Consider the following 16974-nt stretch of genomic DNA (forward strand, 5'->3'; position numbering starts at 1 on the left):
AATTTATGACCAAAGAAGAACTAGAGATCACTATTGACCACAAAATAGAAAATTTTGATTATATCAAATTGAAAAGTTTTTGTACAAACAAAACTAATGCAGACAAGATTAGAAGGGAAACAAACTGGGAAAACATTTTTACAGTCAAAGGTTCTGATAAAGGCCTCATTTCCAAAATGTATAGAGAATTGACTCTAATTTATAAGAAATCAAGCCATTCTCCAATTGATAAATGTTCAAAGGATATGAATAGACAATTCTCAAAGAAATTAAAACTATTTATAGCCATATGAAAATATGCTCCAAATCATTATTAATCAGAGAAATGCAAATTAAGACAACTCTGAGATACCACTACACACCTGTCAGATTGGCTAGAATGACAGGGAAAGATAATGTGGAATGTTGGAGTGGATATGGGAAAACAGGGACACTGATACATTGTTGGTGGAATTGTGAACACATCCAGCCATTCTGGAGAGCAATTTGGAACTATGCTCAAAAAGTTATCATACTGTGCATACCCTTTGATCCAGCAGTGTTTCTATTGGACTTATATCCCAAAAAGATACTAAAGAAGGAAAAGGGACCTGTATGTGCCAAAATGTTTGTGGCAGCCCTGTTTGTAGTGGTTAGAAGCTGGAAAATGAATGGATGGTCATCAATTGGAGAACAGTTGAGTAAATTGTGGTATATGAACATTATGGAATATTATTGTTCTGTAAGAAATGACCAGCAGGATGAATACAGAGAGGACTGGGGAGACTTAACATGAACTGATGCTAAGTGAAATGAGTAGAACCAGGAGATCATTATATACCTCAGCAACGATACTGTATGAGGATGTATTCTGATGGAAATGGATTTCTTCGACAAAGAGATCTAACTCAGTTTCAATTGCTCAAGGATGGACAGAAGCAGCTATACCCGAAGAAAGAACACTAGGAAATGAATATAAACTCCTTGCATTTTTGTTTTTCTTCCTGGGTTATTTATACCTTCTGAATCCAATTCTCCCTGTGCAACAAGAGGACTGTTCGGTTCTGCATACATATATTGTATCTAGGATATACTGTAACCTATTTAACATGTATAGGACTGCTTGCCAACTGGGGGAGGGGATGGAGAGAGGGAGGGGAAAAATTGGAACAGAAGTGATTGCAAGGGATAATGTTGTAAAAAATTACCCTGGCATGGGTTCTGTCAATAAAAAGTTATTAAAAAAAAAAAGGAAATGTGCATATCATTTTATTCAGCAGTGTTTCTACTGGGGTTGTATCCCAAATAGATCATAAAGTAGGGTAAGGGACCACAGATGAAATAATATTTGGGGTAGCCCTTTTGTAGTGGCAAGAAACTGGAAACTGAGGGGATGTCCATTAATTGGGGAATGACTGAATAAGTTATAGAATATGAATGTTATGGAATATTACTGTTCTATAAGAAATGATCAGGATGATTTCAGAGAGTCCTGGAGAAACTTACATGAACTGATGTTAAGTGAAATGAGCAGAACCAGGAGATTATTATACAAGACAACAGCAAGATTATATGATGATCAATTCTAATGGACATGGCTCTTGTCAACAATGGTTGACCAGTTCCAATGGTTTTGTGAAGAAGAAGCCATCTGCATGCAGAGAAAGGACAGTGGGAACTGAATGTGGGCCACAATACAGTGTTTTCACTTTTATTAGTATTGTTTGTATTTTGTTTTTGTTTTCATTTTTTTTCTTTTTTATCTGATTTTTCTTATGCAACATGATGTTTGTGGAAATATGTATAGAAAAATTGCACATGTTTAACATATATTGGATCACTTGCCATCTAGGGGAGGGTGGAGGGAAGGAAGGGAAAAAATTAAAATACAAGGTTTGTAAGGATTAATGTTGAAAATTATCCATGTGTATATTTTGAAAATAAAAGGCTTTAATTTAAAAAAAGAAAAAATTAAATCTTCTTTGGCTTCTATGATAGTCTCTCTCTTTCTCTCTATCTCTGAGTCTCTTTGTGTCTCTTTCTCTTTCTGAGTCTCTCTGTCTCTCTGTCTCTCTCTCTCTCTCTCTCTCTCTCTCTCTCTTTTTCTCTCTATGTGTCTGTATGTGTGTGTATTTCTCTGTCTATATATCTATTTTTTTTATTCCTATCTGCCTCTTTCTCTCTGTTTCTCTGTCTCAGTGTTTCTGTTTCTGTCTCTTTCTATCACTGTCTCTCTGCCTCTCTCTGTTTCTCTTTCTTTGTCTCAATTTTTCTGTCTCTTTTTCTCTTTAATATTATCTCTCTACCTCTCTCTGTTTCTCTCTCTGTCTTTTTCTTTCTGTCTTTCTCTTTGTCTCTCTCTCTCTGTCTCTGTTTACATCTCTGTCTCTCTGTCTCTCTTTTTTTTCCCTTTGTCTCTCTCTCTCTCCTTTTTTTCCATGTGAGGTCCTTGAGTGCAGAGACTACTTTTTGTCTTTGTAGTATCTCCAGCATGTAACACAGTGCCTTACACATAAGTGAGTAATAAGCCTTAGTTGATTGTCTGACCTGAATCATCCATAAGGCCAAAGTTCTTTAATTCTATGTCTATAATATCTTTTACTTCTATCTTTTCCTTTCTATTTCCAATCCATTCAAATAGGGTAAAACTTTTATTAATTCTATAATACAACATCCTAGTAACTTCTTAAGCAAAGTCTTTTTTCTAGTATTTTCTTGTTCACTCTTTCATTCTTAACATTGTCAGTCATATTTCTAATATGCCATCTAATTATATTATCAGCTCAAAAAATTTGTCAACTCTGTCACCTAGGTATGGGTCACAGACTCAAAGCTGTTTATGAAAAATAACTGGTATAAGGGTGACATTCTTTGGAAGAAAGGCCCTAAGCTGTGTTTGAAGATTCAGAAATCAGTAGCAGCTAGGGTGTGGCCCAGACATTCACCATAGTAAGGTGTCATTTCCACCATTTAGACCAGCCTACAAGTGAATAACTAAAACAGGAATCACAGGCCTAAGAGGATCCTACTATTCTGTAACTCAGACCTAACTGATTTTCAGCTGGCTGATTGAGGCCAAGCCTAGAAGCAAACTGCTTTTTCTCAGAACCAAATCCAGGTTGGAAATTTGCAAAGCTCAAATCAATGAACAAGCAATCAGACTTTCTTTTAATGGCTGACAGTATCAAAGACCTTGACCAGATCTATACATGTTATATACAGACCTCTATTCTGCTCCTAGAATTTTTCCTGGAATCCGGCAGTATAACATCATTTCAACTATTCTTCAGCCTCCTCTGAAGCCACACTGGCTTTTAGGTAGATGACCTTTTTCCTGAGAGTCAGGTCAGTCTACTAAGGAGGCTCTGGCAAGAAGTTTGTCAGTAATGTCTAAGAGAGAGAAATCCCTGTGGTTGTCACAGCACCATATATTCTCTTTACCTTTGTAAATATGGACAATGGCAGTATCCTTGAACTTCTGGAGTATAACTTCTTTTGTCATTTAATCAGTCAGATTTTGTATTAATAATGGATCCCCCACCTTAAAAATTTCATCTGAAATATAATCAGCACTTGGTGCTTTACCACAAGAAAATAGCCTAATGGCATTCAAAACCTCTTCTTCAGTTGGAACTTCAGAATGAGAGTGTTTGAAACCTGAGGTAAATGGTCAATAGATTCAATTTTGATTGATGACAATCTGGTGAGAACACAATGGAAGTGTTAACCAATCTCTCCAGGACCATATCCTTAGTGTATAAAAGCTTCACAAGCAAAAGCAAAATAGTAAATATATGAAGCACACCTTTTTCTGATTATAATTCAATAAATATCATATTTTATAAAGGGACTTTGGAGCAGAGATTAAAAAATTTGTTGGGAACAAAATAATCTCATCCTATAAAATCAATATATTAAAGAACAACTCAAAAAAAATCAATAATTTCATTAAAGCTAAAACAAACAAACACACAAGCAAAAAAATAAAACAAATGAGGGTTTCTCAGATATGCAGACAATACCACTTTGATATAAAAAGTGAAGAATTAGAAATCTTTTGATGAGTAACCCAAACCAATATAAGAAAATGACAATACTACTTAAATTAACATACTTATTCAGTGTCATACCAATTAAACTACTCAAAAAAATTCAAATAATTTCACAGAGGTTGGGATACAAATTGAAAAAAAAACTTTTTTGGGAAAAGTAGAAAACAGTCTGGCTAAAAATTGGCATTGATCAATATTTCATATTGTATGATAAAATAAGCCCCAAATGAGTACATGGATACATAAAGGGTGATATCATAAGTAAATTAATAGAGAATGGGGGAAATTATTTATCAGATCTGTGAATAGGAAAAGAGTTTATGACCCTATAAGAATCAGAGAAGTTCAAAGCAGGTAAAATGGATAATTTTGTTATATCAAATTAAAGGGTTTGGCACAGGCAGGGAGAGAGAGAGAGAGAGACAGAGGCAGAGACAGAGAGAAAGACAGACAGACAGACAGTCAGAGAAGACTGAGAAGTCATTAAAACTAAATTCTCAATAAAAATTTCATTTCTAAAATATGTATGGAACCAAGGTAAATTTACAAGAATAAAAATTGTTTCCCGATTGATAAAGGTTTCAAGAATATTGCCATCTCAAGGAACGGAGCAGAGTTCATAAACTGAGCAAAAAGAGATGATTCACAAAAATTAAACAATTAGATAGCTTCCTTGTAAGGATATGGACTAAGAATATAATGGGGGGTTCTGAGTTTTTTTTAAAAAGTACTACTACACTATTAATAAGAGGATTATTAAAATAAAAGATACTTTCTAAGTCCCAAAGGAAGTTTAAAAGTATAAAAACTTCTACAACCATTTATGAAGTCTGATCCAAAGAGATCAGTTTGCATGGGGACAGAGGAAGGGAACTTGAATACAAAAAATCCTCATATTAACCACTAATGAATTTCTCAGGGATCTAAGGTCTCCAGAGACAAGGACACTGAAGAAAGAGAAAGACACAGGCAAAGAATCATGGAGATAACAGAAGAGAGGGCAGAAACAAGGACCAATATCCTAGAATATCATTCAGGCTATCCAGGTAAGTTGAGAAGAAGCAGAGAATTTCACTGTCTGGATTCCTGATCTAACATTATTATTCCTGATCTATCTGACATCTATTGTTTTCTTTCCAAAGGCACTAGTTCATATACACAGGCATGCATTTTATATGGTTTCATACAACCGCTGGGATAAAATAGAAATTCTTTACTCTGATGCTTAAGGCCTTCCACCATTTGTTCCAAAGAATTTTTCCAGATTAACTTCATATGACTTGCATTCACATATTTAGTATCCATGTAAAAATACTCCTCAAATTCAAAATCCTCTCTCCCATCTCCATACATTCTCATAAGCCATTTCCTATGCTGCAAATGCACTCTCTCCATATCTTCACATGGCAGAATCTTTATTAATCTTAAATTCTACTTAGTTCTACTAAGACACCAGTTTCACTAATAGTTTCCAAATGCTACCAGATATTCCCACATCCTCCTACCTAAAACTCCTTTCTGTTGTACCTACTTATATAAATGTGGAATGCCATCTCCTTGAGGCAAGAAACTTTGGTTTTTAGGCTTAATGCATTGAATGCATGTAGAATATGCTTCATAAATATTTATTGAATTAAGATGAACTGAAATTTTCCTCTGAGAGGGAGGCACCATTGATCCAAAAATAGACCTAGTGACTTCCTTTTCCTTCTTGTTTTCATTTTCTAAAGTTGTTTTCTTCTTTGTTTTTTTACCACCACCACGACTACCCCAATATCTTACAATTCAACTTCCACCTGATTTCACTGACATATATAGGTCAAAGTTTAGGGAGAGGTAAAGAAAAGAGAAAATGAATGTCATGCTCTAAATTCCTAGCAACAACCCCTCAATGCTAGAAGTCATCTCAGTCAAGGATCTATAGGTCCACAGCAAAAAACTAAACCAAATGCCATGTTTCATTACAGACCACTTACCAATGGTGATAATTATTTCCAGATACTATAATGATTTCTCAGGAGTCAATACACTAAGGAAATTGAAAGTTACAATATAATAATAATAACAAATAATTAATGTCTATTATGTATCAGATACCATACTTAGCACTTTATAATTATTATCTCATTGGATTTTTGCAATACCCATAGAAGATATATGCTATAAATATGCCCCTTTCATAGATGAGGAAACTGAGACAAACAGAGGTTAAGTAATTTGGTCAACAAAGGGCACACAACTAGTAAGTGTCTGGAGCTCCAACTGAACTCAGGTCTTCCTGACTGCAGCCCAGCACTCTTTCCACTACACCATATAGCTCTCTGAGTCACAACTATCTGAGAACAGCTAAGTACCCTAGATGAGTTCAAATGACCAGAAATACATATACAGGAGAGCTAACAATGAGATTCACAGTGAATGGGAGACTTGTTGCAGAACTAGAGATGACCAAATGTCCCAATCTTCATTACAGAAAAAAAATGGATTTTTCAAACCAGAGGTCAATGAATTTCAACTTAGTTCCAAGGTAAAGAGGGAAGCCTTAATACAGAAATGATTCCCCAAAACACAATAAAACTACATAAATTCACTAAGAGCAAATCATAACACCAGATTAATCCTACTTTATTTGTGATAGATTTCCTAAAAGATTAGAAGAAGGAAAAAAATGCAAGCATAGTATGCTCAGATTTCATCAGGTCATCTCGCACAGCCTCTCAAAATATGGATTAGATCAGAGATGTCAAATTCATTTCAGGGACATGTAACTCAAACAACATTAAAATGTAATTGAGAAATGTTTAACAAAGTAATTAGAAATATAATAAAGCAGACAATTGTAGTTTGCTAAGTCAATATGCAACCCATGAGGTTTCAATTTCATTTGAGTTTGAACCCATTGCAGTAAATAATAGTTACATAGATTCTAATATCATCATTAGAATTAAAGAGTGCCCATTGATGAACTAATATCAGCATAGAGGACAATTTCTAGGGTAGTCCCCTGGGTCATTTCTATTCAATATTTTTAACATAATGTGAATGAAAACATAGACAACATGGTTTTTTTTTGTTTTGTTTTGTTTTGTTTTTATTTTAATCTGGAATGTTTCAATAGACTATAAGAGTGACTTCAAGCAATAAGTTAAAGTTTAATAGGGATTAAATGCCTTATATATTCATTCAAAAGACCAATTCTACAGATTAAAAATATACATTAGTGAAAAGGGAAACAGCACAATATGTGCTAAAGAACTTAAGACAACATGTTTCTGCAAATATTTATTCATATGAATACATTGTAAAGTCGCATACACAAAAATAAACATAATCTTGACCTATGACTAATGTAAGTATAGTGTCCAGAGTAATGAACATACTAGACCTACAATTCTCTACCTGGTCAGACAACATTTGCAATATTTTGATTGTATCTCAACGTTGTGTTATAGGAAAGGATAATGGCAATATGCATAATGTCCATAGAAGGCAGGCAAAGATAGTGAGCAAAATTTAAATGTGCAATATCACAAAATCATAAAATTTCAGACTTGTAAGGCACATCATCATAGCACTTCTAGTGAAATTCTTAACTGTTCATAAATTCCCTTCATAATATTACCAAACGTTGTTCTTCACTTAATTTTTTTTAAAAGAATTTGAAACTTGAACCATTGACTTCACATTCATGGTTCTTCCACTACAACATATAGTCTAGATGGTTTATTTGAAGGCACTAGATATACTTATTCAAGAAAACAGATGCATCATTTAGGTAGGAGGAGATCATTTCTCTTATCAAATGTTTTAAAGACTGTTTATTGTGTTGTGATATGTAATTTGCAAATTGACCCATGGTATAAAATCAGAGCCAAGGAGTGAAAATTGCAAAGAAATCTATTTTGCCTCAAAAATATCATTTTTCAACCTACTAGAACTGCCCATAGATGGTATGAATTGCATTAGGAGACTGTGCATCATTGCCAGAAAATTGGGGGTGTTTGCAGATAACAAGTTAATAAGAAATAGATAATAGTGTGTATAAATAGGAATTCAGCAGTATCACTAAGATGATAACAAGGTTCAATAAGAAAGAGGTGTTGAGCATTTATATCACTTCTAAGTGTAGACCAAATCAGGTTAAAAAGTAATTGGGAGATATTTAACAAAATAAATAAAAATACCATAAAACAGAGTGAACCTTACATTTAAAAGTAAATCAAAATGTAGCCTATAGGAAGCCTATGTAAATTAGACCTTCCCCTTCCAGTTGAATTTGACCCTCTTACTCTAGGATAAGTTATGTACCTGCCCTAATAGAATGTATAAATTAGTATCTACTGGTTTTGTCAGATGGAAAGGCTAAAAAGAAGAAATTTAAATTAAGATGACAATTTTTGTTCCCTTTTTTGTGCTGGAACTGTAATGGAAGAAATGGAAGATGGAAGGAAAAACCAACTTCTTTTTTAAAACCTACATATTTTAAGAAATATATTTATTTAATGATTTCATAAAACCATAAATGTCAGAGAAGCATTATGTCTATTGAATGGATGGCTAACTTTAAAACCATGAAAACATGAGTATAAATCTCACCCCTAATACATTTGTGTAATCCTAGATGAGTCACCACCTCTCAGAATTCTAAAATTGTTTTGGAAAAGGGCCCAACTTGTGTTAGTAGAGGGTGTTTCCTAACCTCAGAGCTTTCAAGACCAAGGAAATCATGTCAGATCCCTAGTTCTATAAAATGTCAAATCTGGAAAGAATATGAGGAGATCATCTAGTCCTTTCTATTCACTTTACAAAGGAGGAAATAAATAGCCAGGCAAGGAATTTACTCAAGATTAAGTATAGGGTACTAAATATTTATCAAATCAATCACTGAGGAAAAAATATCCACATATCATAGTTTTAAGTGTAATCTGCCTTATTAATATCTTTTCAATCACTTTATGACTAATTGACAAAACAACAAATCAGGCCTTGATTTATTGCCACTGCCAATTTCTGTGGTGTAAATCCTCACACTGAAAATTCAATAAGCAGTTCTCATCAGCCAGTTTGAGCTACCTTCAACATATATCACCATCCCAAGATCATAAAATGAACAAATATTGAATTAAAAAAACAAATCTCCTCTCTGAAAACATAATCAGAGCCACAGAGGTCATGTAACTGCTGTTAACTCTGAAAATACCAGAGCTCTCATAAATTATCACAACCACAGTTGTCTGAAAAAAATATAAAGGAGATCACTGAAATCACAATTAACTCTAAGAAATACAATAAAAATGTAACAAAAAAATCAAAGAGCTAGCCACATGAGGATGAAAGCTTTCTTTATATCACTAGAGGAGGGGAATTAGACACACATGTCTGGGAGGAGACTTCTCATTGCTGAGGACAAACCTTGACACCTATAGCAGAGGCTACGCAGTAACCTGGAATGGTGACAATGAGGGGTAATGTTGGAATCTTTACAAACTGCTAACTCATTAGAGTTGATGTTTTGGGCCAGAACCTGAAACAAGGTACTAAGGAAAGTCCCAGATCCTCTTATCCAAGACCCTTGAAGAGAGGCCAGTAGGCAGTTGAGAAGAATTTGGAGATAAGTGTTAGAATCTCTTAGAGGGCAAATAGTAGGAGGGGAAATACGATGAGGGGGAGTTTCTGGGGAACAGCGCGGTTTGCATAGAGCAGCTGCATTGGGATTGCCTTGGGCAGGGTCAAACCACATCTGAATGTAGCGCCCACTGCCCAGTCTCTCCTTGGTGGCCTTGTAAGAGTTGTTCCAGATCTTCTCACAGAACTCAGCTGGGGTTGGGAAATAGTGAGGGAAAGGGCGACAGAGGGCCAGGGCAGAACAATCATTCTTACCTGGACTCCAGGCAGAATCTTTGTTCCAGGCAGATTTGCAGGTAAAAGAGGTACGGCAGTCTTCCCACCATTCTTTACAATCTTCCCAGCAAAGAGGCACATTCAGGACACGCTCCTTCCTCCAACTTGACTTCACCTTCTGGATCCAGGGTCCCGGGTTTGGGGAACACTCATAGAGGCAGGCATCTTGGATAAATTGCTTCTTACAGCTGGGGGTCACCACACCACAATGTCCAAAGTTGAAAATGTATAGAGGAGACATGTCCATGTGAATTCCCCAGCTTGTGTTCGCAGTGCAGCAGGCATTATCCTTCCAGGGAATACACTGTTCATGGAGCTCATTTTCAGGTCCTGGTTCCTTCTTGTGGTGTTTAGCATCCATACAAATATTGAGCAGCTCCCTTTCAGTCTGGACCACGGTTGCAGCCAGCAGCCCTAGCCACCACCATTCTATAACTTTGCGTAAAAGAAAAGAAAGATGTTGATCTTATAGAAGAGGCTGTCTGCATAGATTGAGAAGACTGCTGTACCTCTTTTACCTGCAAATCTGAAGACTGCCATATCTCTTTTACCTGCAAATCTGCCTGGAACAAAGATTCTGCCTGGAGCCCAGGTAAGAACGATTGTTCTGCCCTGGCCCTCTGTCGCCCTTTCCCTCACTATTTTCCAACCCCAGCTGAGCTCTGTGAGAAGATCTGGAACAACTCTTACAAGGCCACCAAGGAGACAGGGCAGTGAGCGCTGCATTCAGATGTGGTTTGACCCTGCCCAAGGCAATCCCAATGCAGCTGTAGCCCAGCTCTATGCAAACCGCGCTGTTCCCCAGAAACTCCCCCTCATCGTATTTCCCCTCCTACTATTTGCCCTCTAAGAGATTCTAACACTTATCTCCAAACTCTTCTCAACTGCCTACTGGCCTCTCTTCAAGGGTCTTGGACAAGAGGATCTGGGACTTTCCTCCCTCCAAATGTCTCCAAATCCAAAGGTTTGTCTTTCAGCCTCCAGCCAGCCAGTTGGAAAATGGAATGAATCTCTCTTGCCTCTGAGAGAGGGCTTCTGGCTCTCAATCTCCAATATAGCCTGGTTAGCTTTTCTTAGAGGCCTCTCTCTCTCCTTGGTTCTAAGAGCTCTCGCAGCTTTGTCCTTTGCTTCTGCCTCTGCTTTCTTCAACCTCCAGAGCCAGCACCAAGTTTAAGTTGTAATGAATCTTTCTTGCCTCCGTCTGTTTCTCATATATGAGAGAGAGGAATTGTGGGATATGAGAGAGAGAGAGAGATTATGGGTTTCTTCCCATAGTGCTCTCTGGCCCTAAGAGCTTCAAGGAAGGTGTGAATTCACAAAGTTTACTTTGTGAAACTCCCATACTTGTGAACTCCAATGAGTAAAGTTGTGAACACAAGCATTGTATCAATTAGTTCTACTTAGTACCTTGTTTCAGGTTCTGGCCCAAAACATCCACTCTAAAGAGTTAGCAGTTTGTAAAGATTCCAACAGGGTAACAGTAACAATGAGACAAGTTTAGCTCCTGGCACAGTTACATGCCCAGAACATGCTTACTGCAGGTGTTTGTCCAAGCTCAAGGAATACCTGAGGCTGCCATGTAACAATTCTGGGATTCTCTTACATAAAAATTCATCAAGAAGAGGAACATAAAGATTGCTGTTATGCAAAGTTCAGAGCACAATTCGCTTGTTAGAACCTAGGTTGGGAAAATAGTAAAAAGAAAGGGATGGTCTCAGGCTGGAAATCTTGACATTTCCCAAGTCCTATTCACATTCCACTTCATTGAGTAATTTTGTGAGTAATTCAGAAAATATTGTTATTAAATGCACTTTATTGTTGTTTGGTTATTTCAATTACTCTTCATGAGTCCATTTGGGGTTTTCTTGGCAAAATTCTGGAGTACTTTACCATTTCCTCCTCCAACTCATTTTTCAGAGGAGGAAACTAACAAATGGTGTTAAGTGACTTTCCCTGGTACACACAGCTAATAATTGTCTGAGGGCAGTTTTGATGGGTCTTCATCACCCCAGAACTGGCACTATCTGTTAACTGATCATGCTGGCCTATTAGTCAACTACTTAAGACCTTAAATCTTCCCACTCATCCCAGCCTAAGATGATTCATTCATCTTCTGAATTTCTAAAACATTTAATTTTCTTTAACTTTCATTAAGCAATTCTTTGAACAATTTCATAAAGCAATCTTCTTAAGTCCCAGGAAGGATTAAGAATTTGCCATAAATCAGTGGATAAGCATTATCAAGCATTTACTAAGCTCCAGGCAATACATAAAAAACTATATGTATAAAGAAAAAAAAAAATACCTGCTCTCAAAGAGCTTACTTTCTAATAGGGGAGACAACATGTGAACATATAGGCATCTACAAGGTATATACTAAGTAAACAAAAATAACTTTAGATGGGAAAGCACCACTAACTGGTGGTACCCTTATTGAATAAACAATGGGATATCTTTCCTTGAATTACAGCAATCTATGGAATTTTTCAACCATGGTTGGATAACCTTTTGTCAGATACATTAGGAAAGACTGGCCTACACAGATATGGGTTGAACTAGATGAACACTTCGGTAGATTCCCCTTTTGAAATTCTGATTCACAGATCATATTTTGACCACAGATGGACAAAGCATCTTGGAAGAATTAAACAAGTCATTTACTTTTATGCTTTCTTATTTAAAAATGTGAACTTCTCTTCATTGGCTGATTGGTTGTTGTCCTTCATCCTTAAAGGGGATCAAAATTACATGATTATTTTTCAGGAAACTGCATTATCTCTAACGATGATTGATCAGCAGGCCAATACAACTCAAAAGTCTCTACCACAGCTTGGGTACAAATACTCCATGAGAACATTAGGGGCTAGATTTTCTAAATTTGGACATCTGGAATTTCTTTTGATTTAGGCCAATTCTTCTTTTCTCATAGATCACATCACCTTTTACATGAAGGCACCCCGTCATGGACAGTTCTGTGCCAGCATCTTCCATGATGCATACTCAAATCCAAAGTTCTTCAGAGAACCCTAGACAGGGATTTTGTATTGCTTCTTCTGACCACTACAGGAGTGCTTACCTTGTTTGATTTCTCTATAAAAGAGTTTTTCAGGCAAGCATAAATTTGCCATCCAAATAACATGGCAATCCTATCAGAATTATACTGTTTGCAGTAGAGTTTGAATGCTTGGCAATTCAGTTCCAGAAAGGAAGTCAGCCTTGGGTACCTTACCCTGCTAGGTGATCTTGAGAATCTTCCAAAGACTGTTCAAACAGAAGCCATCCAGTTTCCTGACATGGCATTAGTATATTCCAGATTTTGTGGCCATATGAAAATGAGACCTGCACAATAGCCCTGTAGCACTTCTTTTCAGTAATTAGTCTAATACCTCTTCTCTCCCACACTTTCCTCTGGAGCTGAGTATATCACTGGGCTAGCCAGAGCTAGCATATATGAACCTCAACATCTATGTGTTTATCACTGGAAGATACACCATCAAGATAAGAGAATTTATCCACAGCATTTAATATTTTTAGTCTTGTGTCGCTCAGGGCTGCTATTTGGATGCAATATCTGCTGAATTCACTTGCAATAAGAGCTGTTCAACTTGAAGGTCTACATAATACATATGTAATAATATGTACTGATATGTACTGATAGTCTTATGTACTGATAGAAAGTGGAATCATTTTGTGAAGATTTTTGTACATTTTTTGTATGCTTTGGTCACAGAATAAGATCCCAGTCTGGTTTGGCAAACCAATCCAAGGCTAGATAAGTAGAAATTTTTTAGGAAATCTTTTCTAGCCCTTTCCTCAAACCAGAAAGTAAGCATTGTGGTAATTAAAAGGCTGCTTAGACTTCATAAGGGTTGCTAAATCCCACTGCTGCTTCCAATGGCAAGAGAATCATATAGCTTGGCCTATCTGTGTGCAGAATGGTGACTATATCTCCCAGTCTATCCATTACTTCTATTTCATCATTGCCTGTTGCCAGAGCACTTTGAAATTGGTTTTTAAAAAAAGGTAAAATGATTTGGGTAAATTTTTTTGATTCATTTATCAATTGGATTATACTGAGGCAGAACTGTACTAAGTTACTGACCCTACTCTCTCTTCCAGTCATCCCATTGCAGTGGCAAGGCAGAGTCAACACAACTAGTGATGGCTTGAGATGAAGTATATAGGGTATAGGGGATCAGGAAAACTAGTATCTCTGGTGTAAGAGCTGCCAATCACTTTTCAGAACTGCTTTCACCTTTGGTGTCTCCCTCATCCACCTAACTCTTAATTATGGTTTCAAAAAGTTTTAGCCTGCACACAACTGAACTACAGTAAATCATTGAGCAGATAGGATAGACAAGGTTAAGGGCAACTTAGAGGTCTCAAACCACTCACTGAGTTAGGAGAATATCTACTCAAGCCTATGGATCCCATGGTGGGATGGGCAGAATAGAACAATTTATTACAACAGTCATGAGGGTAGCTGAAGCAAGTTCTATGAAGTTCTTTGAGCTTGGTCAGACATCAAAGAAGACAAAGTCATCTGTTCTTCCTTCTCCCCCAAAAATGAGAGGCTAGCTTAGTAACACTTTTGACTGAAAATAGTAGCTGAAAACTTTTCCCCTGCTTATGTAATTGAATAAAGGCAAAGAGGAAAAAGAGACTGCTTTACTTTTGAAGGTTACTGGTTATAGCTGTTCCATCCTTCTCCTAATGTGTAGGTATGTTATATTCTTAAATCATGAAAGAACTTGATTGATAGGAAAGCAAATCTGGCTTTTATCCTTTTGGGGATAGTGACATGTTGAACACTTTGACAAAGGATGACTTGGAAATTAAGTCCATGTGGTTAATGAAGATTATGGCAACTGTAAAGATTAATAGCTGCAATTTGTAGAACCAAATCTTAGGTTCATTTAGTTCACTTTAAAATTAGAAGTCATCTTGTTGTCCAATTATAGGAATTCCTGCTAAATAATTTCTGAACAGGAATCCAACCACTTGTTTTTTGTACTTACTGTGACAAGTGCCCACGGGTTATCAAGTCAGACTATCTCATTTTTATCAGCTACAAATTAATGACATAAACTTTACAAAAGAACAATGACTAGAAAGAGACTTGAATTAGGATGACCAGTAAAGAGGATAGCTAGGTTAAGCCCATCTCAAATAGCAGGACATAGGTCAGATCACTTCTCCAAATATAAATTTCCTCACTTATAAGAATTAGAAGTCGTATTTGGTGATAACTAGGGTTTCTTCTAGATCTGAATCTCTACGAAGTTTGTTTCATGAACAAGATATATTTACTAAAATTTCTTTTGAAAGAAATGATTGGTATTTTTGTTTTCTCTCAGATGAAGCAAGTTAATGATGAAAATGGGAATCAAACCATTATCTCTGAATTCATTCTCCTGGGCCTGCCTATCCAACCAGAGCTAAAGGCCCTTTTCTATGCCCTCTTTCTGGCCATGTACCTGACTACAATCCTTGGGAACATGCTCATCATCCTCTTGATCTCTCTGGATTCCCACCTACATACACCCATGTATCTGTTCCTCAGCAATCTGTCCTTCTCTGACATGTGCTTCTCTTCTGTGACCATCCCCAAACTGTTAATAAATATGGAGAGCAAGAAACCAGCTATACCCTATCCTGGCTGCCTGACCCAGATGTACTTCTTCCTTTTCTTTGGAGACCTGGAGAGCTTCCTGCTAGTAGCCATGGCCTATGACCGTTATGTGGCCATCTGTTACCCACTGCACTACACAGTCATGATGAGCCCCAAACTATGCAGCATTCTTGTGGTGCTCTCGTGGGTCCTAACTACTTTTCATGCAATGCTGCAAACCCTGCTCATGTCTCGAATATCCTTCTGTGATAACAACATTATCCCCCACTTCTTCTGTGATACGTCTGCCCTGCTAAAACTGGCTTGTTCAGATATCCACATCAATGAGCTAGTACTATTCATGGCAGTAGGACTGATTATTGTTATACCATTTCTGCTAATTGTCATATCCTATGCTCGTATCCTCTCTTCTATTCTCAGGGTGCCCTCTGTGAGGGGCATCCGCAAAGCCTTCTCTACCTGTGGTTCCCATCTCTCAGTGGTCTCTCTCTTCTATGGGATGATCATTGGACTCTACTTGTGCCCTTCAGCCAATAACTCCACATTAAAGGAGACAGTCATGTCAATCATGTACACTGTGGTAACACCAATGCTGAACCCCTTCATCTATAGTCTGAGGAATCAAGACATAAAAGGGGCCTTCAAGAAACTCCTAGAAGGAAGAAAAATCCCCAACACCCTGGGACTATGATACTGAACTTTCTAACATAATACTTTACAATTACAAAGGGAATGCATAGAATAATAATAATGAAGACACTGGAAACATATCATATATCGTCTCCTTGCTTACATTTCATCCCATCTATTCTACACTATCAGAATATTCTTCCTTAAATCTTCTTCTATTATATTCCTCTCCTACTCAAATACTATTCAGTCTTCCAAGTCTTACTCTTCCTCTCTTCCTTCCCCTTATACCTTTACTTATACTGGGTATTACAACCAGATTTGTCTCATCACAGTCCCTATTGCTATCTCTACTGCTACCCATTTTTCCAGATAGAGTGCTCTCTCCCTTTCTCAACATTCTTTGAACTTTAATGCTCAACATATATTCCCCTTTATGGATATATTTTGGACATGTTAGTTATATACTAAGTATTAGATCTTGTATAAGGTATAGCTCTTTTATGTGTTCTCAACCATCCTTCATTGATGTGATTAAATACCTCATCTCAACTCCTAAATCACTAAATTTTCTAATTTAGCAATTTCTGATGAACACTTTTAAGAATACTCTTATGATACAAACATCATTCCACCTGGATATGAGAATATTATCATGGTTTGAAGAAAAGTGAAAAGAATTCTTAATTAAAGCATTTTCATTTAGAGCATTTTATTTTTCCCAATGACATCGACAATTTTTAGAATTAATATTTAAAAGATGAATTCCATTTTTCTCTC

The 16974-nt window shown here is 36.7% G+C and overlaps 2 protein-coding genes across 2 annotated transcripts; one reads left to right on the plus strand and one right to left on the minus strand.

The window, feature by feature from the left end:
- Positions 1-9239: 9239 nt before the first annotated feature.
- On the minus strand, positions 9240-10658 carry LOC127546441 (folate receptor alpha-like). Its single transcript, XM_051973555.1, has 3 exons — positions 10484-10658; positions 9690-10397; positions 9240-9265 (listed from the first exon to the last, which is right to left on the minus strand). Exons 1-3 carry the CDS (start codon positions 10656-10658, stop codon positions 9240-9242), a joined length of 909 nt encoding a protein of 302 aa, XP_051829515.1.
- A 4-nt stretch (positions 10659-10662) lies between these two features.
- On the plus strand, positions 10663-16255 carry LOC127546442 (olfactory receptor 1-like). Its single transcript, XM_051973556.1, has 2 exons — positions 10663-10752; positions 15290-16255. The coding sequence occupies exons 1-2, from the start codon at positions 10663-10665 to the stop codon at positions 16253-16255; spliced, it is 1056 nt and encodes a 351-aa protein (XP_051829516.1).
- Positions 16256-16974: the final 719 nt, after the last annotated feature.

This window comes from Antechinus flavipes, chromosome 2, assembly GCF_016432865.1.
Source record: "Antechinus flavipes isolate AdamAnt ecotype Samford, QLD, Australia chromosome 2, AdamAnt_v2, whole genome shotgun sequence".
Taxonomy (NCBI): Eukaryota; Metazoa; Chordata; class Mammalia; order Dasyuromorphia; family Dasyuridae; genus Antechinus; species Antechinus flavipes.